This window comes from Maylandia zebra, linkage group LG2, assembly GCF_041146795.1.
Source record: "Maylandia zebra isolate NMK-2024a linkage group LG2, Mzebra_GT3a, whole genome shotgun sequence".
In the NCBI taxonomy this organism is placed as follows: Eukaryota; Metazoa; Chordata; class Actinopteri; order Cichliformes; family Cichlidae; genus Maylandia; species Maylandia zebra.
In genome coordinates, this window is record NC_135168.1 from 45,631,593 (window position 1) to 45,655,317 (window position 23,725).

Here is a 23,725-nt window from a genome sequence, read left to right on the forward strand (position 1 = left end):
GGCTTTTTTTTTTTTTGCTGTGTCAGACACAGCTTTGAGTTTAGGCCATCAGGAGTCATCTTATGAGAAAATTCACATAAACAAAAAAAGGTGCGAAAGTCAGTCCCTTCTGACAATAATAACTTAATGCCAGCCTGAGTTAAGCAGCATTTTATAATAAACCAATCTATGTGCAATGGACAGAATAAAATGACCAAGACTTCTCTTGCAGAGCTGTTGCACACAGTACTTTTCTAGGTAGTATGTAGGATATGTGCTAATATGAAGGAATTACTTTGACAGGGACTGGCTGAAGTTATATAACAAGGCGGGGGGGGGGGCAGCTCGTGATTCATATTTAAGGTATTTTTAGTTAACTTTAATGGAATGAAATGCACTAGTCAGGCTGAGCTCCAATTCTTTATTTTAAGTATATCATTTACAGAAATATTGTGAGTCTCAAAATTGACAGTATTTTCAACCGCAGTAGGAATTATTTTCATATCTTTAGAGAAGAAGAAACAAACCCGTGATTAGAATTTAAGACTTCCAACTGTGAATTACAAATGGTAAAATTGAGTTTCAATGAGAAAATACTCTTCTGATTTGGTTGTGTTCTGCAGTACAAGCAGGCTGCCGACGTCTGAGGCAGCGAGCACCATCATTCCCAGCTAAACAACTTCAGTGTAATAACAGAACTGAAAGGATGATATTCAGCTTATTTTACTTTGAGAAGATTTCATGCGTACTTCTGCAAAAGTCTACTGAGATGAAAAATGAAAAAGGATTTATAGGTTGTTTTTTTAACTGAAGGAGTCACTGGGTAACACTGCATCAACATCAGACCTGGATATGTAAGACGAATTAAAAAAGTACAGCAAGTCCAAAATTCCCCTTATCAGTGCCTTTTTTAGTTTAAACTCTGTAAATTTGACCAAATTAAACATGCTTGAAATTCATCATTAACCTCTCCTACCTACAATATAAAAACAAATTAGAAAGAAAAACAACAAAGATTCTTCAATGAAAAACAGCATTCTCAAATCAACCTAAAACATAACAGAGATTCTTAGTAGAGTAAAACATTGAACACAGTGTAGGACTGAAATAAATAGGGAAACAGGGATGGATAAACGTGACAATGAGCTGAGCTCATCAGTTTCCAAAGGTACGATTGTCCACGGTTATGTAGAGGATGGATGGGTCAGGAGTTCTCAGTTTCACAGTAAGAGTGTAGAGGAGTAGGTGAGAGTCATCAGTCAGCAGCTGGATGGGACAGAGGATGTGTGTGTGTGTAGTATTATTACTAGGAGTGAATGTTTCCTTCAAAATTTGAATGACTACAATCCATAGACCAAGAGGAAAGACCTTAAGACTGCTTGACCTTGTTCTTTTCCTGATCGTTGATGTGCTGTTCCTCTCTGCTGTCCTCTCTTTCTGGCCGGTCATCACTCTGGCGAGCAATGAGCAATCGGCAGGTGAGCAGAATACCAAAGACTAGAGCGTGGGCGTACCGTTTCAGGGGGTCTCCTACTAGCTGGTGAAAGAAGAGCACAGCCAGCATGACAAGCAGCAGCAAGAAGTTGGCTACGTCCTTTGGCCGGCCTGGTACAAGGGTGAGAACCACCCCACAGCCCACCTCCAGAGAGCCAATGATCTTACGTAGCAGGACTGAGCTGATCCCGATCTTCTTCAGGCCCGGCAATGCTTTGGCATAACTCTTGTATGCCCTTTTCTAGAAAGAAAAAAGAAATCTTCATGAATACCTATAGTGTGTAACTTTGGCCTACAGGCTGCTATGAATGTCCTTTAGTGAGGCCATGTAAGGACCAGGTGGAGTCACCACACTCAGGTCAGCAGGTACAACATCTAGATGACAGTTTATCATCACTGTGGCTGCACAATGACTCTCCAGCCTATTGCTCACTATTGCTCACTGCTCAAGAAAACCTGCAAACTCATCCAATTATGATATTCAGTGAGCTTGGGAATGCAGTAATTAAACCAACAGGCATGCCATCGATGATCTTCCACAGGATAGTTCAACATCAGCACCCGCAGGTGCATCTCACAGAAATTGCTCGAATGCGCCACCATTGCTCTCCAACTGCTAAGTTGCTTCTCTATCTATCTTATCTATCCATCCATCCATGGGAGCTACAAGACATTTTAGGTTATAAAGGCCAATCTCTCACTTCCAAAACTGTTAATTATCCCGCATGCTTCTTTGTATCTTTAAGCTGAATTACAGCATGTTTTAAGAAGAAAGAAAAAGGAAGGGCTTTCATTCATTCATTATTCATCCATATTCAGCTAAGGATAGGCCCGTTTTAAACTATTTTATGTATGCTATCTGTTTACAGGGATGACTGCTAAAATAATTTGAGTCTTATCCTAAAACACGGTGGCTTAGCATGCGTGCTAAAAGTATTGTTGCAGGCAATAATAGCAGGTCATTTGTATAACCGTACAGGACTCTCCACTGGGAAAACAAGCAACAGACAGGCCTATTAAAAGAGCAACCCAGCATCTAAAACACTCATTTTCCCGTCCTTTTACTATTTAGGTCAGCTTCCCTACACATTGAGTCTGTAGTCACCGCAGAACAATGGCCTTTACCCCCCCCCCCAAAGATGCGGACACTTCACGGGTAAGACTCAACGCTACTCACCATTTCGTCGTATGCATCTTTGCTTAGTCTCGGGGTGAGCTTAATGGTCCCCATAAACACGAAAAATAAACCCAGAGCAAAAGAAAGAGCCACAATGGTTATTGTCCTTGGTGAAGCCATTTTTCAGTACCGTGCATGCGGCCGGGCGCTTCCCGCTGAGCTGAATGAAAGTCGGAACGTTTCCCAGTGAAGATGCGCGAGGGGGATGGGCTTCTGGATCTACCATAAAAATGGCGACCGGGGTCCCTGCCTGCTCCGCATCCAGCAGCAGCAGGAAGGGAGCTGCTGGATGCGGAGCAGGCAGAAGACCTACTTCTCATCTTAGTTTAAGAATAAGATTAAAGGGAAGGGACACGCATCCTACGTGAAACACTCATAGTGCTGAATTATGGCATTAGCTCACAGCCAAGATAAAAGCTCTGGGTTCAAGTTGCTTAACAACAACTTTATATATGAGTTTTGTGCCTCTCTGCGATTTTAACGAAAAGAGGTAACATATAAAACCCACTTCTGTGCTATATGCTGAGATAAATGTTTGCATGCATTATCATGGGCATGAATGACATGGTAATTTTGTGCTTTCAATTATTTCCAGAGTGTGAATGGTTATGCAGCATGCGCCTTTAATGATTTTAAAAAACAACAAATGGGTGCACAGATTTGAAGTGGCTCAAATGTAAATCTGCATCACCACTGATATTTGCTTGAATGTCCCTTAATAAGTTGCACCTCAACTAGATGCTTGTGGGAGCCATCAACTAGCCTCTGACATAGTTCTGGTTGGATATTTGACCACTCCTCTTGGGAGAATTTGAAGTTTATTTAAATTGGTGGGTTTCCTGGCATGGGCCCAGCTTATAAGTGCAGTCCACAAATTCAGTAGGGTTTAACAGGGTTCAGGTTGAGAAGCTTAAAGTTGGCCTGCTTTATCCATTCCAAATCCATCCTCCAAATTTCAGTCGAGCTTGAAGATGTAGCAGGGGCTTCTTTCATGGTTGGCACCCTCTCAGCCCATGGTGAAGAAAACCTTGCTTCACTGTCAATAGTGACACTGGTGTTCCAGCAATTTCCATTTCATAACAGGCTTGAGCCTTGCTGGTCGCTGGGTTGCTCCTGAATATCCTGACAAATTTTCTCTCATATCTGGGTGCCAGATATTCTTCCTGACCTTGGTGAAGGTCACATCTAAAGGACTTATACAATTGTACATCTTTTTGGTGACTGCTGAGGTCTTTGTAGTCCAGGACAGACCAGCATAAGCCCTCACAGTCACCACTGATGTAGACAGGGAGCTGGTCTGCACTGACATCTTCCCGATGTCAAAGATGATTTGCTTTGTTTTCCTGGTGTTCAGTGTCAGGTTGTTTGCTGAAATCCAAACTAACAATTTCAGGATCTTATCTCTTTTGGTAGACTTGTCACTATCTGAGATGTGTCCACAAACTGTGTTATCATTTGGTAATGTGCTGATGGTGTTACTGGTATAGGCTGGACTGCAGTCATGGGTGTAAAGAGCAAAAACGGGGATCACTGGTCACACAACGGACAAAAAGGAGAGCAGTTGTAGAGTTTCATAGGGAGTAGTAGGAACTAAGGCAGCAGGGTTGAATGAGTCTGTGCGAGAAGGTGCTCTGCTCCCTTCTGTAGTATGGAACGAGATGAGATGAGTCCATGATGGAGAGCAGTTTGTCGAGTGACCTCCTGTCGCTCACTGACTGAAATGCCTCCGGATTCTGGGCAATAATGAATCCACCCTTGTGTATTAGTTTGTTGACGCCACTGGCATCTCTGATACTGCCCCCACCCCCCACCACCAGACAAAAGGAAAATAAATTCCACTATGAAAATGTGGTATCATTGCAATCTGATGATTGGTTTAACATCAGCTTTCAGTGAGTGAACCATTGACAGGCTGTCAGTGAAAGCTGCACTCAGCGATCCGCAAACTGCGAGCAGCTGTGGAAGCGCGACAGTCCTGCCTCCTGTGGAGGACATGGCTGCTAATGCAAATTCATGTTTTCACACATCATATTTGCACATGTTAAAGAAATTAGACATGAAATGTTGACACAGCTCTTTCACTTATTAAGTGGATTTTGCAGCCATTTCCTCCTGCGTTAATTGGCAATTTTCTTTTGTCTGCACAGCTTTAGAAATAGGATTTTTGTAGATTTTAAAGATTGAGTTACAATTAAATGAAAAATAAAGCATATGTTGCTAATGTCGCCAGACTTTGGCATTTGATGATCAGAGCACCGGGTGGTATTTTAGGATCCTAAAAAGAAAAGCTTCCCTAAATATCCCTTTTATATAGTCACTAGTTTCTCTTACAAATTGAGCAGGTTTTTATAAAAGACAAAAGAAATATCTGTTTATTGTAAAATGTGAGTCTATAATGTATTTAATTTACCATTCAACCACTCCTTAAGCGAACACCCATATTTCTATGAGAGCTGTTCAGCTTATTTCATCATATTTGATTGGATTTATTATACTTTTCTCCTTGCAGTAATAATGCTGTGACATATTTTAGGACAGCACTTTCACCAGTTTAATATGAAAAGGTCCAAAATTTATCAGTAAGAAATGAAGAAACCACAAGCTTCATCATAACTGATGATCAGGACCACCGAACAAATCACAATTATCTACATCTTTTGTTCCTTTAGTAGGTTTTGCTGAAAGCTATTGAAGTGCAGCTGATATGGATGAAACTCACAAATCATTCTGCCAAAGCCAGAAACTGCAGAGCTAAGTCTCAAATCTGTCGAGCAATCTGGTAAACAGTTTCTCCAGATGGAAGAAAGGTGGAAAAATGCATGACTAATTATCAAACGACACCTAAAAGTACAGATTCAGCACCTTATACTACATTTAAGCCGTTCAACCACCTTATCTTCACACCAGTTAACATCACGTGAATGTTTCTGGACTGTGGGAGAAAACAGAGGAGGATTGTGCAGCCGCTGCCCAGCACGAGCCAGTTTCCTGAAATTATGCAAATGTATTAACAAATGTTTATTATATAATATATACTAGTGTATTATGCAAGTGATCCACTCAACAATATGCAGAACGTTCCCCAGTACACTGTTTATTATGGGAAAATGTTTAAACAATAATTACAAAAAACAAAACAGACAAACAGTTTAAAAATCCAGTTTTCTTTTCATTCAAAACTGCAAAAATGTATATAAACAAAATCCTCTTAGATGTATTGGCCGTGTACACAAGTTTATATTTAACACATTTTATTTTTACAATGTGATATTATTTTATCAAAGCACAACTCTTCAGACCTGCCCTTCACTACACTTCGGAGTCTGCAAATTCCCTCCAAAGGTTCAGGAATCAGGTTGAAAGTCTACAATATGGAAAGAGATACAGAAATAGTAGTGTGTGTGTGAAGGGATGCAATGTGTTGTGTACGTCTGCTGTGGACCCACATCCTCACACTCAGGTGGCAGGACACACGCACGATTCACTCTCACTGTCCCTGATCCTGACGCTCTTTCAGAGCTAGTATTGCTTTCCGGTAAAGATCTGTCAGGAGACAGGTTGAACTTATAATATTAAAACTGCGATTTCATGCTGTCAGAGTCCAAAGTGTGGTTAGTGTGTTTTATTGTTGGGTGGAAGAAGTGGATGAGGCTCACCAAAGGTTGCAGAAAGGTCCACGGGCTGCGAATAAGCTGCTGGCATCTCCTCTGTGTTGATCTTGTTTTTTCTTTTCACTTTCACAACTCTCTTCTTCTTCTTCTTTTCTCCTTTAACTAGACAGAAGACAAAAAAGTAGATTTGAGATTCTTAAACAGCTAACCACTAAAACTGAGTGTAATCCAATCACTGCTTTTGGGAACCTTTCAGTGGTTTCTCGTCATTCTCTGGTGATTCTGGCACATCCAGCGTCTCTTCTTTCACCTTTGTTTTGCGTTTAAGTTTGTCCTTTTTTGGAGGGATCAGAGCACTGCTGGCTTTGTCTCTGTGACCAGAGTTATCTTGCTCTCCTTCATTGGCGTCACCGTCCTCTTCCTCTTCGTTCGGCGGTCCCTCATCTTTTTCACCTTCCTTCACCTTAACTGTCTTCTTCTTCTTCTTTGTCTTTAGCTTCTTTTTCAGCGAAGTGTCCTGGAAATAGATTTAATTTAAAGCAAAGTGCAGTTTATACACCTGCCACATCACCAAAATGAAAATTCAAAAGAAGAGAATGGGAGAATTTGTTCTCCAAAGCTGAGGTGGGCATTTTTCTGTATTTCTGAAAATGCAGACTATTAAACGAATTGTGCATCCCGACATTTAGACTTATCATCAATAGAATTGGCAGATTAATCATTAATCGTAGCCCTATTGAAATGAATTTAAAACAGAACATTTAATGCAACAGATAAAATCATAGTAGAGCAAACACATGAAGACAGACAGCATCTACATGTGCGGTTTAATACAACCCAATACAACAGATATGCCACAGAAACAAATTTAGGATTTAGGAGTTTTTGCTTATACAAGTTTTAGTGTGTTTCTTTGAGAATCACCATCATTATTTGCGATGGTACCATCATTATTCTATGAAGAATTTATGGCCTAGCTGCTGATCGCATTACATTTTATAAGGTTTTATAAAGAATGCAAGACATTTTTCTGACCTTTTGCAGCATATTCCGAATGGGTTGCAGCTTTCCTTCGCTCTTGGATTTTTTCTCCTTGTCTTTGGGCCGATGAACCTTGCGCAGATCTGACTTGCTGGATCTTATTCTGAGGTAATAACAAATTCATGTTAAAACATTAATGCCTTTATCTGCAATATTTGAGCTCTGAAGGCCTTTCTTACCGTTCGACCTTGGTTTTTCTTTGCACTTTCTCTGCTTTTCCATTCCTCTCCCTCTCTCTTGGCTCCAGAGGCCTTTTGCTGTCCTGAGCTACACGAGCACACAGCTCTGGATAATCCAGACAAACAGCTCGCAGCAACCAGCGAAGACCTCGCAGAGTCTTTCTGTCTGACCAGCGCCGCAGGTCCATTAAGGCTGAACAAGGCTCCTGAGTGGAAACAGAAAGAAAGCTCAGTTTCTTTGCACATCTAAGGAGTCCCCCTTTAATGCAGCGCTGTCTATATTTTATTAAATAAGATTTAAGCCTGATTAGATCATTTTGAAATATTACTTACAATATGGCACAGAGAGCGGCTCTGGTTGACCAACTTCTCTAAAGACAATATCTCAATCAATTCACTACCCAGCAAAGCATTCATTTTATCCTGTTTGTTGGCCAATCTGAAAGCAAAAGAGAAGTGTCACAATTAATATTTTGTTCTGTATTTTTACATGTGAGCCACCAGGGGGCATTGTTTGCACATGATTTGAGATCTGATGTAAAATTCAGACATATAAAACAGAGTGTAATTACACTAGTAGAGGTTTTCCTGCTACCCTCGGCTGCTTCAACAGGTCCGAAAGAACCTCCCTGACTTCCTTTATCCTCTGCCTGTCACCAGAGTCCACAACAAAGATGATGCCATGAGCCTCTCCATAGAGCTCCCTCCAGGTGCCACGGGACTCTGCTGATCCTCCAACATCCAAGAGTGTGACCAGGTAATTCTCCACCCTCAGCTCATGTCTAATGCAGCCATGTGTGGATCCTGATTCGACAACATTGGCGACTGAAGGGGGGAAACACAGGTGGTTACTTGTTGTATTTCTGAAATAAACACTTGAGGTTGAACCCTTGGTAAAGCCACATGCATACCTCTTAGCATGCCTCTGATGGAGGATGTTTTTCCCGCTTTGTCAAGACCAACCACAAGAATGGTCACTTTCCTGCAGACGAATGCATATTGATATTAGCTTAAGATGACTTCTGTGGATTTTAGGAACAGTCAATGAGCTGATGCTACAAGAATGTCTAAAAATAATCTCCTCGAGTGATTGAGAGAGGAAGCGTTTTATTTTTAGTAAGTTCAGCAGGAAGATTGCGAAAGTGTAATATCTGTACCTGATTGGCTCCTGTATTTTGGAGACCCAGTTGCAGCAGTTGCTCATCAGGTTGAACATGTTTACTTGAGGTGAGCAAGGTGTGCACAGTGGCCACCATCTTTTCTGGAACTGGTACCTGCAGACAGATGGTAAATCTCAGTGTGACTCACACACACATACGCAGATAAGGCTGGAAGGTTGAGTCACTTGGGAACGAGGCCAGATCCATCGCAAAGATGCTTTGTGTCTGTCTCCTGTGGACTTAGGAGACGTTTACAGATGGTCACTCGCGACAGTGCATTCACTGCCCAGGGTTATCCAGGGCACGGCTTCCGGGCCAGTAGAAGCCCTCATTGGAATTTTATATGGCCCTTCATGAGAAGGAAAGAATACACTACTTTAAACAGTTCATGTCTATGCATGATAGTTGCAAAAAGCAAGACTGCAGGCACATTTGTCTTTAACATAAACTCTTCTGTCCACTGAAGCAGATAAAATTTCCTAAATTTGATGTGAAGACATATAACAGCCCCCTCATTAACAGGTAAACAACCGTAAACCAAGTCATAATTGAAAACATGAAACACCATGCTCTCTACTCCAACTAAAATGTCCATTATGATGCAACTTATCCATGTCGTCCTCTCATTTAGCCTCCTGGGCATCACAGTTCTGAGAATCCCACCACTAACACCAGTTAGTCCACCATAATAGCTAATCTAATTTTGAAAGCTTTTTTTTTCTTTTCCTTCTGGAACCGATGATCTATCAGAACTACATCAAGAAAGATTCGGCATGAGCCCCCGCATCCTCAGGACCTTCTATCACTGTGCCATTGAGAGCATCCTCACTGGATGCATCACCACCTGGTATGGCAACAGCACCGCCTACAACTGCAAAGCTCTCCAGCGAGTAGTGCGGTGCTCTGAACGGATAATTGGAGGTGAGCTTCCCTCCCTCCAAGACATCTACAGGAAGCGCTGCCTGAGGAAAGCGGGGAGGATCATCAAGGACTCCAGTCACCCCAGCCATAAACTGTTCAGACTGCTTCCATCAGGAAGGAGGTTCTGCAGCATCCGGTCCCGTACCAGCAGACTGAGAGACAGCTTCTTCCACCAGGCCATCAGACTGCTGAACACGTCATAGACACCTCAGCTTCACTACTGGAACTTCAACATTATGCACTCCACACTGTATATAAATGCCACTTGTTTTGCACATATTCAACTCTGTATATTTTATATATTTTATTATTATTATTATTATTTTATTTTTTTATTATTTTTTTTTTTTTACTATTTAATTTGTAAAAATGTGTATACACACACACACACACACACACACACACACACACACACACGTAGGAAAATATTTAGTATACACATCCAGAAATGCATACACTATTATATATTGTACATATATTTATTAGTTTCAGGTTGGCCATTCTTGTATTTTGCTCGTTTGTGTTGTTGTGTTTGCACATCTCTGTTGCTTGTGGGGCTCACACACAAGAATTTCACTCGCATGTGCTGTGCCAGTGTGCCTGCACATGTGATGTGACAATAAAAGTGATTTGATTTGATTTGATTTGATTTCTCAACAGCCACACTCTTCACAAATACTTTCTTAATTGCTAACATATCTAACATATGGGCTCAAGCCTCTCCAAGTACCCCTGAGATAGGCCATTACAAGCAAGTATTGCATGATGTTTCTCAGTAACTTCTCTTGATATTGTCTTTATGCCACTGAATGTGTGTTTGCCTCATAGAAGCTCTCTAACATGTCATTGGATGCATGAGCAGTCATCCAGTCATCCTGAAACTTCCCAATAAACACACAGCAGGTGCATCTGAGGTAGGGCATGTGCTAAAAACACACACACAAGCAGATCTTCCTTTGTCAAGTGCATCTGTTCAGGTCCTGTAATCTGCTAAAGCCAGTTTAGAATGGCCTGCTTTTACAGTGTTGTTAACAAGCTGCCCCATGTTTGTACTGGCTGTAGAAGAGGCCGCCCCTGTTTCTGCTATGGTGTAAAGAGGACTGGTTTTCATATCTCATTGTTTTAGACATTTAAACCAGATTAGTTAGTCATGAGTAGTTTTGAAACACAAGGGAATCACCAATCCAGGGTACTAAATGTGCATGTTGCATGTATTAACTTCAATGACTTCAGTACATTTTAGGCATCACACCCATGTAGCGCACAAAACATAACATTAAATTGTTTATAAAATACAAAACATCAGTTAAGTTTTATCATTTTAAGAGGCATAAATAAAGAAGAAACTGGACTACTAACAATGGAAAATAAGAAACAGTTTTATCTAATTTGATAAAAATCCCAAATAATCAGAACAAAAGATAAAAAAAAAACAACTTTTTATGAAAACTTTTAATCTACCATAAAAGAACAGTTAATCAATTTGGATTCCCCACTAAAACAAAGCAGCAGTTATGACTGATATTTTTTCTACATGGGAAAAACTGCCCTGAAAAAAATCATTTTTCATACAAACACCAACAGTGTCACATGCCTGGTAAAATGCAGTGACTCTATAACTCACAGAAAAGCATTTTAAATTCAGCAGGAGCTATTAGCTGACACCACTACATATAAAAGTTGCAAATTTGAAAGATTTAGCCTTCTGCTCAATGAATACTCACAGAAGTATGTCTATGTCCATGCATTTGTTTGGGTGCTCGTCTTCACTGACATCTTGTACCCATCGGCTACAGAACTAATCAGGCTCACACTAAGCCTTTGGTCACCCCATGTGGGAGGTGCAATCTGGAAAATGTTGTATTGGCTTTTCAACCAATCCCAGAGCTCTCTGAACCAACTTCTAATCCCATTGGATGGCGTGGTCCTTCTGGAACTCGACCAAATGAAGGCGCTTATATCCACCCCCGGAAAACTAAATTTGTCGAGTGGTGTGATCTGTGGCGTGCTGTGATCTCCTTTTCTTGGTCAAGACAGAAAGTGGTAGCAGAGATGGATTTAGGCTGCACAATCTCAGTCTCTCAGTGAGATAATGACACTATGAGGGCCGTTTAGTGTCACACTGAATTTACAATTAAAACAGAAAGATTACAGCCACCTAATATTGTGTTGTGCCTCCTTGTGGCTTGAGAGCAGATCAGACCCATCAGTGCTTGGACAGAGGATGCCTGGGGGTGTCCTAGTGGGATAGGCAGCTATTGGGGGTGCAAGTGCACTAGGAGAGGGTGCTTTATAGGCAGCAATGTTTTTATTGCTTGGGTCTTGTAAAAATAACATCCTTGGGAACCCTACTGAAGGTTTATCAGGAAAACATAAAATGCCATTTGGATGTTTTCTCCTTTTTTGGCTCTCCTTTGATATCTTTTAGCTTTTATGACAAGAACTTACATGAAAAAAATTCTCTTTAATGTGAAAGTAAAAACAGATTTATACAATGAAATAAAAATATATCATGTAAAATAAGTTACTGCATAAATATTTCCCCTCTTTTAAAGTGACCGATCTAATTCAAAAGCGGTCCAGCCAGATGGTTGCAGCAACTGCACAATTTGTGAAATGGATATCACCTAAGTGCAGTGAATGTGTCTCAAGTGATTTTAGTACAAAGGCACCCATGTCTGGAAGGTCCAGTCACTGGTTAATCAATATTTCTGGCTACAGTTACACCATGAACATAAAAGAAGACCTAAAGCAACTCAAAGAAAAAGTTATTGAAAAGTATAATTCAAGGAATGGGTACAAAAAAAATCCAAGTCACTGAACATTCCCTGGAGCTCAGGTAATGGAAATGTAAAGCGGCACATGTGTAAGTCAGCCTAGAGCAGGTCATCCTCCTAAAACTGAGTGACTGTGCAAGAAGAAGAGTGGTGAGGGAGGCCACCAAGACAGGACACCTATGACCAGTCAGAAGTGCCTAGAAAATTATTTGCTAGTGCTTAAAAAAAAGGTAGAAAAATCTCTTCGTTGCAAAGAAAGACCCAAATCTCGCATTCATCCAAGGGCATGTGGGAGACTCCGCTGTTGACTGGAAGAAGGTTGTTTAGCCTTCAGACTAGATGCTATGTTTTGGTGCACATCAAGCCATGCACACCATCTCCACTGTGAAACAGGGCGGTGGCAGCAGCAGGCATTCAAAGGCTTGTAAAAGTAGAGGGAAATCCTGGAGGACCGTCTGATTGAGTCTCCGAGGGAACTAAGAATCATTAGCTTTTATTCAGCAAAAGCTACACAGCTATGCAGAAATGGTTTAAAAACAACAAGATGAATGTTTTCAATCAAATCAAAAAGAGTTGTTCACACCTGATCCCCATGCAAAAATAGAGCAAAACTGGCGTTCACACGTGTGAGGTTAATGCTTCTATTGTGGAAAAATATGGCTATACTGGAAAGGGGTGAATATTTCTGCAGCCAGTTACTTTACATGATAAATGTTATTTTAAGTGAAATTAATGTAGAAGTCTTTCTTTTTACTTTGACATTAAAGAGGGATTTTTTCTACTTTTTAAAGCCAAATTATAGTGACCATGATTCTATTTATAAAAGGAATACATTGGAAAATATTCTAGGGAATTAAAGGGGAACTGTAGATGAGGCTGGATAATGAAAAAAAATGCAACAATTATTAGCGGATGTATGCTCCTTTATGCATATCTGTGTGCATAATATTGTGCATATGATTTTGTTTTTCATTTTCTTTCTTTTATTTTTAGGGTGACTTTTTACCATGTCGGCTGGGATATTACTTGTGACTTTTGAGATCTTTTTGTCTTAATTTATTCCATTTCTCAAAGAGCACAACAACAGCAAACAGATAAAGATAAAAAATGTATTGAGTGTGAATAATTAGGAGGAAATAAATAACGTGTTATTTTATTTATGTTTTTTTTTCTTTTTAAAAAAAAGCAAAGTCAAGTTTGTTTACATATTTATTTATGTAACAGCCATTCATTCTAACATTAGGAAAGCATCATCTGAATATATTACATAATGGTATTAATACCCTAATTAAGCCGCCCGATACAGTTTGTGTGTAACATCATCCGCTAGATGGCGTCATAGACACCGGATCTATTATTGTTGCCTGTGACTGCTGTGCACCATACAATCTAAATCCAGAGTTTTTCCTGGCTTAGCATTGGCTCAGAATCCACACAAGCACAATCACTCCGAGTATATTAAAGGCTGTTAGTCTGTGTTGTCTTGTTTTAATCAAATCGATATATTTTCTTGCTGTTTCTGACCATTTGTAAACAAAAGTGTGAATGAGTAAATGACAACCAAATTTTGTTCTTTGTCTTTAGTAGATAAAACTCTTTGGCGGAATTAGTTATGAAAAATTCCTCAGTGCAGGTAAAACCCTTCAATACTATAAATTAATCTCAAAACAAGTCACCTTAAAGATTCCCCCAAAGCCCGATGCTCAGCGAAAAACCCACACATAGTTAAGGGTGAGTGAAAGAGGTGGGGTTTCTGCAGCCATGATTTAATTTGTGAGCAAATAAATATGTAATGGCTTCTTTCAGAGACTGGGATCAGTGGCTTCTGTGAGAGCTTTATCTCATTATGTCATTAAACCGACTTCCAATCAGCCACTGCCTCCCTCTGCTGAGTAAACTCATCCAAAGCTCTGACCACAGCCCTGCGTCAGCTGACACACACATACACACACGCACACACAGTGATAAACAGCAGCAGTTCAGCACCACACCCCTATCTCCTCCTGTTGTCCACACTGCTATCATGTTTCAAAGACCCCCAACTTCCAATATTGCTACTGCTTCTCAGCTTACATTAGGCTGCTTTTCACATTCTGGTTTGAAAAACTGTCGAGTGAACTGTTAGATATTTTGGAAAGTAATCAGTGTATTAATGAATGTATGCTTGGGATTGCATTGCTCTTTCTTATGTACACATTTGGACAGACCCAGGGTGACTGTTAAAAAACTGTAAACAGACAACCAGCGCACCCTTTTCCTGACCTGACTGACCAATAACACGGTAATGTAATGTTAGGTCCCTTTCGCAATGCCAGGCATGATTAGTTACAGGGCAGCTGATTAGACGAGAAGAGGTCACGTTTGGGTGAGCTGTGTTGAAAAACTGGAAAAACTTCCTCTGGTTTTTTGTTTGTTTTTTTTGTAGAGAAGAGGAAATTATGGCACAATGCTATAACCACAATGGTGTAAACTGAGCTTCTTTTCTTTTCTAGTTCAGCAAAATAAAAAAGGAGGGTGGGGGCTTATTTAAAAGCTTTTGGTCCACCAGCTTTTTAATCTAATTGATCAGAAAAGGTGAAAATCCCAGAAAAAGGCTCAGATACTAACTGAAATGAACCCCCACACTGAAACCTAAATGTGTGGTTGAGTGGAGGTGTCAGGCAGTTCACTCCAGCTTGTGGCTTTCTCATGCTCCTTGAACAGTGATAACCCTTGTTTGCGTGAATAGATGAGCAAACAACCAAATGGTTCCCACTTGTACTGCAGAGCGCACTGACTAATGAGTGCCCTTCTAACTAACAGTTACATAGGGGGGAAATATCTCTGTGAGACTGAGTGCAGTTTTAGGAGTTCCCTGCAGCTGTTTGTGTGCCTGCTCCACTCTCAGGCCTGAAGGTTACTACAATAGAACCAAGCCCGGCCTGCATGTGGCAACTAAAAATGGAAGTGAAAATGATCTCTGTGCTCTCGCCCTCACAGTGTTTTTCCATTTGTATACTCTATGCAATAAAAGTGTAGTGCTGTTTCTCACTGTTTTACCTCTGTGTGTGAGAGAGGAGAGGTTAGTCTGAGAATAAAACACAACGATTGTTAGGGTTTGTATAACATTTTCTAACAGATTATTAGTACTTACTGAAGATGAACACTGATGCACTCCTCCTTCAGTTGTAGTAGCTCTAGTGCCAGTGGGAGTTTTCCTATGCAGCCAGCCACATGTTTGCCCACTGAAATTAAACCTTAAACACTTTTTAAAACTTCTATCTCCTTTGTTTTGCTATATTTTAAACAAAGGCTGACTATCATTAAAAGTTTCTTATCTCTGATATCTACTAATTAGGTACATACTCGTTTGATTAATCGTGAACCATACTGTATTTCATTGACAGAGTAAACTGCACTTTAACAATTACAAATAATCTTTATAATATTCCCATATTGTGTGTGTGTAGCCTATATTTTTTAACAGTGTTGGGAAGGTTACTTTTAAAATGTATTCCACTACAGATTACAGATTACATGCCCCAAAATGTATTTTGTAACGTATTCCATTACGTTACTCAATGAGAGTAATGTATTCTGAATACTTTGGATTACATACTATATTTTCATGCTTTTTACAACTACATGAATGTACTATTGCTGTGTGATTTATTACTATTACTGAAGGTCCGCGGCTCCGAACCGTAGTAAAGGACTTCTGGCTAATACTCGGTTCGAGTTGGGCTAGTAGCCGAAAACTAGCTTTACTTTGTTGTCTGGGTCAACTTTTCTAGCCAGAGACAGAGAGAGGCGTTGAAAGGCTGCTCCAACGGAACTTATTGTTTCAGAGGAAAACACGAACACAGCGTACAGTCGAGTCTTAATAGCTTACTTACAACTGGGCTCGTCAGGCTCTCTTCTTGGCTGCAGTGGTTATTATTATATTTACATGCTTCCAGCTCCCGTTTCTGCTCGATGACAGCTCATACTTTTCCACTCTCCGTCTTCTTCGTCCTCGCACTCACAGACACATAACGTGTCGCAGTCCATTCTCCCTGCAACACGGACTACACTGCCCACGAGGCTACATTCTTTAGGGCTATGCCTGTAGCATTCTGCCTATTAGCTTAGCACAACAACAACAACAACAACAACAACAACAACAACAAAAAGGCCTCTCTCACCCAGGAAACACACAGTCGCAGAGAGAGCGTCACCCTGTAACCACGGCAACCATAACGCTGCCGCCCTGCCTGGAACAACGGCACATAACTGTCAAACAAAACCCAAACAGTCCTGACCCGCAACAATATGAAACAGGAAAATACCACCGTGTAATCACTGGTGTCAAGCCAGCCTCCAATTCGAGACTTGCAGTCAAGCCAGCCTCCAGTTGATTTTACGTTCCCTGTGTATTCAAAGTATTACGGGAATGGATGTGGAAACCGGATTTCAAAATAAAAGCCAACTTCGAGTGAATTAACAGATATGTTAAGAACATAATAACATATAATTTAGGCTTTTGTTTTTTATTTTTTAGAAACTCTAATGTTACATCTACATGACACAGCCTTGTACCCTAATTGTGCCCTGTCCCTATCAAGGCCATCTTATTTTGGATTTCAAAGTAAAAGCCCTGTGAATCTTCATTTTTGAACTACTCTTTCAATGAATTCATAATGCTCTTAAAAGCAAAAGTCGTATTTCCAAATACTATTTGAACTTTGTATCAACACTTTCCAACCGCAGTCTTTTTCACAGTAATACCATATCAAATAAATTCTTTCTGATTTTGCTTTTCATAGTAATGGCCCTTTGAAATTGCCGATATTTGACTTAATCTTCTAACGATTCAAAATGCTCTAAAATGAAAAATTCTTGTTTCCACAGGGTAATTCCACTTTAGATCAACAGTATACAACCCCGCAGTGATACCATATCAATATCAAGTCATTCTGATTTTGCTTTCAAAAATAAAAGCCCTTTCAAATTGTCCATAATTGACCTAACTTTCAGTGATTTCAAAATGCTCTAAAATGAAAAATTCCTGTTTCCACAGGGTAATTCCACCTTAGATCAACAGTATACAACCCCGCAGTGACACCATATCAATATCAAGTCATTCTGATTATGCCTTCCAAAATAAAATACTTTTCAAATTGTCCATAGTTGACCTACCTTTCAGTGATTTCAAAATGCTCTAAAATGGAAAATTCCTGTTTCCACAGGGTAATTCCACTTTAGATCAACAGTATACAACCTCACAGTGATACCATATCAATATCAAGTCATTCTGATTTTGCTTTCAAAAATAAAAGCCTTTTCAAATTGTCCATAATTGACCTAACTTTCAGTGATTTCAAAATGCTCTTAAATAGAATTTTGCTGTTTCCACAGGGTAATTCCACTTTAGATCAACAGTATACAACCCCACAGTGATACCATATCAATATCAAGTCATTCTGATTTTGTTTTCAAAAATAAAAGCCCTTTCAAATTGTCCACAATTGACCTAACTTTCAGTGATTTCAAAATGCTCTAAAATGGAAAATTCCTGTTTCCACAGGGTAATTCCACTTTAGATCAACAGTATACAACCCCACAGTGATACCATATCAATATCAAGTCATTCTGATTTTGCTTTCAAAAATAAAAGCCTTTTCAAATTGTCCATAATTGACCTAACTTTCAGTTATTTCAAAATGCTCTAAAATGAAAAATTCTTGTTTCCACAGGGTAATTCCACCTTAGATCAACAGTATACAACCCCACAGTGACACCATATCAATATCAAGTCATTCTGATTATGCCTTCCAAAATAAAAGACTTTTCAAATTGTCCATAGTTGACCTACCTTTCAGTGATTTCAAAATGCTCTAAAATGGAAAATTCCTGTTTCCACAGGGTAATTCCACTTTAGATCAACAGTATACAACCCCACGGTGATACCATATCAATATCAAGTCATTCTGATTTTGCTTTTCATAGTAATGGCCCTTTGAAATTGCCGATATTTGACTTAATCTTCTAACGATTCAAAATGCTCTAAAATGAAAAATTCTTGTTTCCACAGGGTAATTCCACCTTAGATCAACAGTATACAACCCCACAGTGATACCATATCAATATCAAGTCATTCTGATTTTGTTTTCAAAAATAAAAGCCCTTTCAAATTGTCCACAATTGACCTAACTTTCAGTGATTTCAAAATGCTCTAAAATGGAAAATTCCTGTTTCCACAGGATAATTCCACTCTGTATTTACAGTATACAGCCCCACAGTGATACCATATCAATATCAAGTCATTCTGATTTTGCTTTCAAAAATAAAAGCCTTTTCAAATTGTCCATAATTGACCTAACTTTCAGTTATTTCAAAATGCTCTAAAATGAAAAATTCTTGTTTCCACAGGGTAATTCCACCTTAGATCAACAGTATACAACCCCACAGTGACACCATATCAATATCAAGTCATTCTGATTATGCCTTCCAAAATAAAAGACTTTTCAAATTGTCCATAATTGACCTAACTTTCAGTGATTTCAAAATGCTCTAAAATGAAAAATTCTTGTTTCCACAGGGTAATTCCACCTTAGATCAATAGTATACAACCTCACAGTGATACCATATCAATATCAAGTCATTCTGATTTTGCTTTCAAAAATAAAAGCCCTTTCAAATTGTCCACAATTGACCTAACTTTCAGTGATTTCAAAATGCTCTAAAATAGAATTTTGCTGTTTCCACAGGGTAATTCCACTTTAGATCAACAGTATACAACCCCACAGTGATACCATATCAATATCAAGTCATTCTGATTATGCCTTCCAAAATAAAAGCCCTTTCAAATTGAGCATATATACGACCTACTTTTTTAACGATTTCAAAATGTTCTTAAAAATAATTTTGCTGTTTCCACAGGATAATTTCACTTTAGGTCAACAGTATACAACCTCACGATGTTACCATATCAATATCAAGTCATTCTGATTATGCCTTCCAAAATAAAAGACTTTTCAAATTGCCAAGATACGACCTACTCTTTTAAAGATTTCAAAATGCTCTAAAAGTGAAAATTGCTGTTTCCACAGGATAATTTCACTTTAGGTCAACAGTATACAACCGGACGATGTTACCACATCAATATCAAGTCATTCTGTTTTTGCTTTCAAAAATAAAAGACTTTTCAAAATGCCCATATCTGACTTGATCCTGGAACAATTTCAAAATGCTCTAAAATGGAAAATTCCTGTTTCCACAGGGTAATTCCACCTTAGATCAACAGTATACAGCCCCACAGTGATACCATATCAATATCAAGTCATTCTGATTTTGTTTTCAAAAATAAAAGCCCTTTCAAATTGTCCACAATTGACCTAACTTTCAGTGATTTCAAAATGCTCTAAAATGGAAAATTCCTGTTTCCACAGGATAATTTCACTTTAGGTCAACAGTATACAACCTCACGATGTTACCATATCAATTTCAAGTAATTCTGATTATGCCTTCCAAAATAATGGCCTGTTGAAAATGCCCATAATTTACCTAACTTTCAGTGATTTCGGAATGCTCTAAAAAGGAAATTTTCTGTTTCCACAGAATAATTTCACTTTAAATCAACAGTATACAACCTCACGATGTTACCATGTCAATTTCAAGTCAGTCTGATTTTGCTTTTCAAAATAAAAGCTTTTCAATTTGCCCATATATGACTTACTCTTGGAGCGAATTCAAAATGCTCTAAGATGGAAAATTGCTGTTTCCACAGCATAATTCCACTTTAGATCAATAGTATCCAACCCCACAGTGATACCATATCAATATCAAATCAGTCTGATGTTGCCTTCCAAAATAAAAGACTTTTCAAATTGCCGATATACGACCTACTCTTTTAAAGAATTCAGAACGCTCTAAAAATGAAACTTGCTCTTTCCACAGGATGAATCCATGTTAGATCAAAAGTGTACATCCACACCATGGTACTACTTCAATTTCAAGTCATTCTGATTTTGCCTTCCAAAATAATGGCCTGTTGAAAATGCCAATAACTTACCTAACTTTCAGTGATTTCGGAATGCTCTAAAAAGGAAATTTTCTGTTTCCACAGAATAATTTCACTTTAAATCAACAGTATACAACCCCACAGAGATACGATGTTAAGATCAAGTCACTCTGATTTTGCCTTCCAAAATAAAAGTATTTTCAAATTGCCCATAGACGACCTACTCGTTTAACGATTTCAAAATGCTCTTAAATTGAAAGATGCTGTTTCCACAGGATAATTCCACTTTAGATCAACAGTATCCAACCCGACAGTAAAACCATGTAAATTTTATGTTGGTCTGATTTCGCCTTTCAAATTAATGGCCCGTCGAATTTGTCCATATGTGATATACTCTTTCAATTATTTCAGAATGTTTTAAAAATGAAAATTGCTGTTTCAACACATATTGGGTTTTCATTTTGAAAAGCAAAATCAGACTCAATTGATTATGACAGAATTGAATCATAAAGATGATGTAAAAGGAAGCTGAAATTGCCACTAGGTTGTAATTGATAGTACGTTTATATTTTAAGTCTGTGGAAAGATGTCATTCTAAATAAAGAAATTACAAAACAGCTTGCAAACCAACCATGACATCTTTCCACAGACTTAAAATATAAACGTACTATCAATTACAACCTAGTGGCAATTTCAGCTTCCTTTTACATCATCTTTATGATTCAATTCTGTCATAATCAATTGAGTCTGATTTTGCTTTTCAAAATGAAAACCCAATATGTGTTGAAACAGCAATTTTCATTTTTAAAACATTCTGAAATAATTGAAAGAGTATATCACATATGGACAAATTCGACGGGCCATTAATTTGAAAGGCGAAATCAGACCAACATAAAATTTACATGGTTTTACTGTCGGGTTGGATACTGTTGATCTAAAGTGGAATTATCCTGTGGAAACAGCATCTTTCAATTTAAGAGCATTTTGAAATCGTTAAACGAGTAGGTCGTCTATGGGCAATTTGAAAATACTTTTATTTTGGAAGGCAAAATCAGAGTGACTTGATCTTAACATCGTATCTCTGTGGGGTTGTATACTGTTGATTTAAAGTGAAATTATTCTGTGGAAACAGAAAATTTCCTTTTTAGAGCATTCCGAAATCACTGAAAGTTAGGTAAGTTATTGGCATTTTCAACAGGCCATTATTTTGGAAGGCAAAATCAGAATGACTTGAAATTGAAGTAGTACCATGGTGTGGATGTACACTTTTGATCTAACATGGATTCATCCTGTGGAAAGAGCAAGTTTCATTTTTAGAGCGTTCTGAATTCTTTAAAAGAGTAGGTCGTATATCGGCAATTTGAAAAGTCTTTTATTTTGGAAGGCAACATCAGACTGATTTGATATTGATATGGTATCACTGTGGGGTTGGATACTATTGATCTAAAGTGGAATTATGCTGTGGAAACAGCAATTTTCCATCTTAGAGCATTTTGAAATCACTGAAAGGTAGGTCAATTATGGACAATTTGAAAAGGCTTTTATTTTTGAAAGCAAAATCAGAATGACTTGATATTGACATGGTATCACTGCGGGGTTGTATACTGTTGATCTAAAGTGGAATTACCCTGTGGAAACAAGAATTTTTCATTTTAGAGCATTTTGAATCGTTAGGAGATTAAGTCAAATATCGGCAATTTCAAAGGGCCATTACTATGAAAAGCAAAATCAGAATGACTTGATATTGATATGGTATCACTGTGAGGTTGTATACTGTTGATCTAAAGTGGAATTACCCTGTGGAAACAGCAAAATTCTATTTTAGAGCATTTTGAAATCACTGAAAGTTAGGTCAATTGTGGACAATTTGAAAGGGCTTTTATTTTTGAAAACAAAATCAGAATGACTTGATATTGATATGGTATCACTGTGGGGTTGTATACTGTTGATCTAAAGTGGAATTACCCTGTGGAAACAGCAAAATTCTATTTTAGAGCATTTTGAAATCACTGAAAGGTAGGTCAACTATGGACAATTTGAAAAGTATTTTATTTTGGAAGGCATAATCAGAATGACTTGATATTGATATGGTGTCACTGCGGGGTTGTATACTGTTGATCTAAGGTGGAATTACCCTGTGGAAACAGGAATTTTTCATTTTAGAGCATTTTGAAATCACTGAAAGTTAGGTCAATTATGGACAATTTGAAAGGGCTTTTATTTTTGAAAGCAAAATCAGAATGACTTGATATTGATATGGTATCACTGCGGGGTTGTATACTGTTGATCTAAAGTGGAATTACCCTGTGGAAACAAGAATTTTTCATTTTAGAGCATTTTGAATCGTTAGAAGATTAAGTCAAATATCGGCAATTTCAAAGGGCCATTACTATGAAAAGCAAAATCAGAAAGAATTTATTTGATATGGTATTACTGTGAAAAAGACTGCGGTTGGAAAGTGTTGATACAAAGTTCAAATAGTATTTGGAAATACGACTTTTGCTTTTAAGAGCATTATGAATTCATTGAAAGAGTAGTTCAAAAATGAAGATTCACAGGGCTTTTACTTTGAAATCCAAAATAAGATGGCCTTGATAGGGACAGGGCACAATTAGGGTACAAGGCTGTGTCATGTAGATGTAACATTAGAGTTTCTAAAAAATAAAAAACAAAAGCCTAAATTATATGTTATTATGTTCTTAACATATCTGTTAATTCACTCGAAGTTGGCTTTTATTTTGAAATCCGGTTTCCACATCCATTCCCGTAATACTTTGAATACACAGGGAACGTAAAATCAACTGGAGGCTGGCTTGACTGCAAGTCTCGAATTGGAGGCTGGCTTGACACAAGTGTGTAACTCATTTATTTCAACAAAGTAACTGTATTCTAAATACCACCTTTTTAAACGGTAACTGTAACGGAATACAGTTACTCATATTTTGTATTTTAAATACGTAAGGCGGTACATGTATTCCGTTACTCCCCAACACTGTTTTTAATATGAGTATATGTCACCACTTCTCATTTCCTTTCCTTCCACCTCGTGTACTCATTTGTGCACACACTCAGCATGTTGAATAGTCTTCCTTGTACCCGTGTATTGCCCATATTTGGGGCAGTTTACCTATAACCCCATCTTACCTTCAATGAGCTCGTCTTATTTATTTTGAAAGCTGCCACCCATCATTTCCGGTGTCTCTCTGAGTTTCGGCCTGACTTCACGCAGCTGTTGCATGAAACACTGAAAACATGACCCGACAACAGCCACACGCCAACACGGAGGCACTCAAAAAACCTCCAGCCCGGAGCCAAGTCCTCTCTGTTTAACCAGGAACAAGTACGAGCGATCGGAACGCTTCAGATCACCGCCGAGTTTAGACGATCGTCGGGCGGTTGGAGTTA

At 38.6% G+C, this 23,725-nt stretch overlaps 2 protein-coding genes across 4 annotated transcripts; both read right to left on the reverse strand.

The window, feature by feature from the left end:
* Positions 1 to 386: 386 nt before the first annotated feature.
* Positions 387 to 2,896, reverse strand: tmem35 (transmembrane protein 35). The gene is made up of 2 exons (XM_004545718.4): positions 2,651 to 2,896; positions 387 to 1,714 (listed from the first exon to the last, which is right to left on the reverse strand). The coding sequence occupies exons 1-2, from the start codon at positions 2,768 to 2,770 to the stop codon at positions 1,349 to 1,351; spliced, it is 486 nt and encodes a 161-aa protein (XP_004545775.1). The 5' UTR covers positions 2,771 to 2,896; the 3' UTR covers positions 387 to 1,348.
* Positions 2,897 to 5,723: 2,827 nt separating this feature from the next.
* Positions 5,724 to 23,600, reverse strand: arl13a (ADP-ribosylation factor-like 13A). Of its 3 annotated transcripts, none has more exons than XM_004545721.5 (10): positions 23,465 to 23,600; positions 8,639 to 8,755; positions 8,393 to 8,463; positions 8,054 to 8,306; positions 7,815 to 7,920; positions 7,482 to 7,687; positions 7,297 to 7,405; positions 6,511 to 6,778; positions 6,307 to 6,423; positions 5,724 to 6,193 (listed from the first exon to the last, which is right to left on the reverse strand). In XM_004545721.5, exons 2-10 carry the CDS (start codon positions 8,695 to 8,697, stop codon positions 6,138 to 6,140), a joined length of 1,245 nt encoding a protein of 414 aa, XP_004545778.2. In that variant the 5' UTR covers positions 8,698 to 8,755; positions 23,465 to 23,600; the 3' UTR covers positions 5,724 to 6,137. The 3 variants fall into 3 exon arrangements, with proteins under 3 accessions (XP_004545778.2, XP_004545779.2, XP_004545777.2); XM_004545722.5 differs by lacking the exon at positions 23,465 to 23,600 and adding an exon at positions 15,473 to 16,574; XM_004545720.6 differs by lacking the exon at positions 23,465 to 23,600 and adding an exon at positions 11,287 to 11,900.
* Between the last annotated feature and the right edge of the window lie 125 nt (positions 23,601 to 23,725).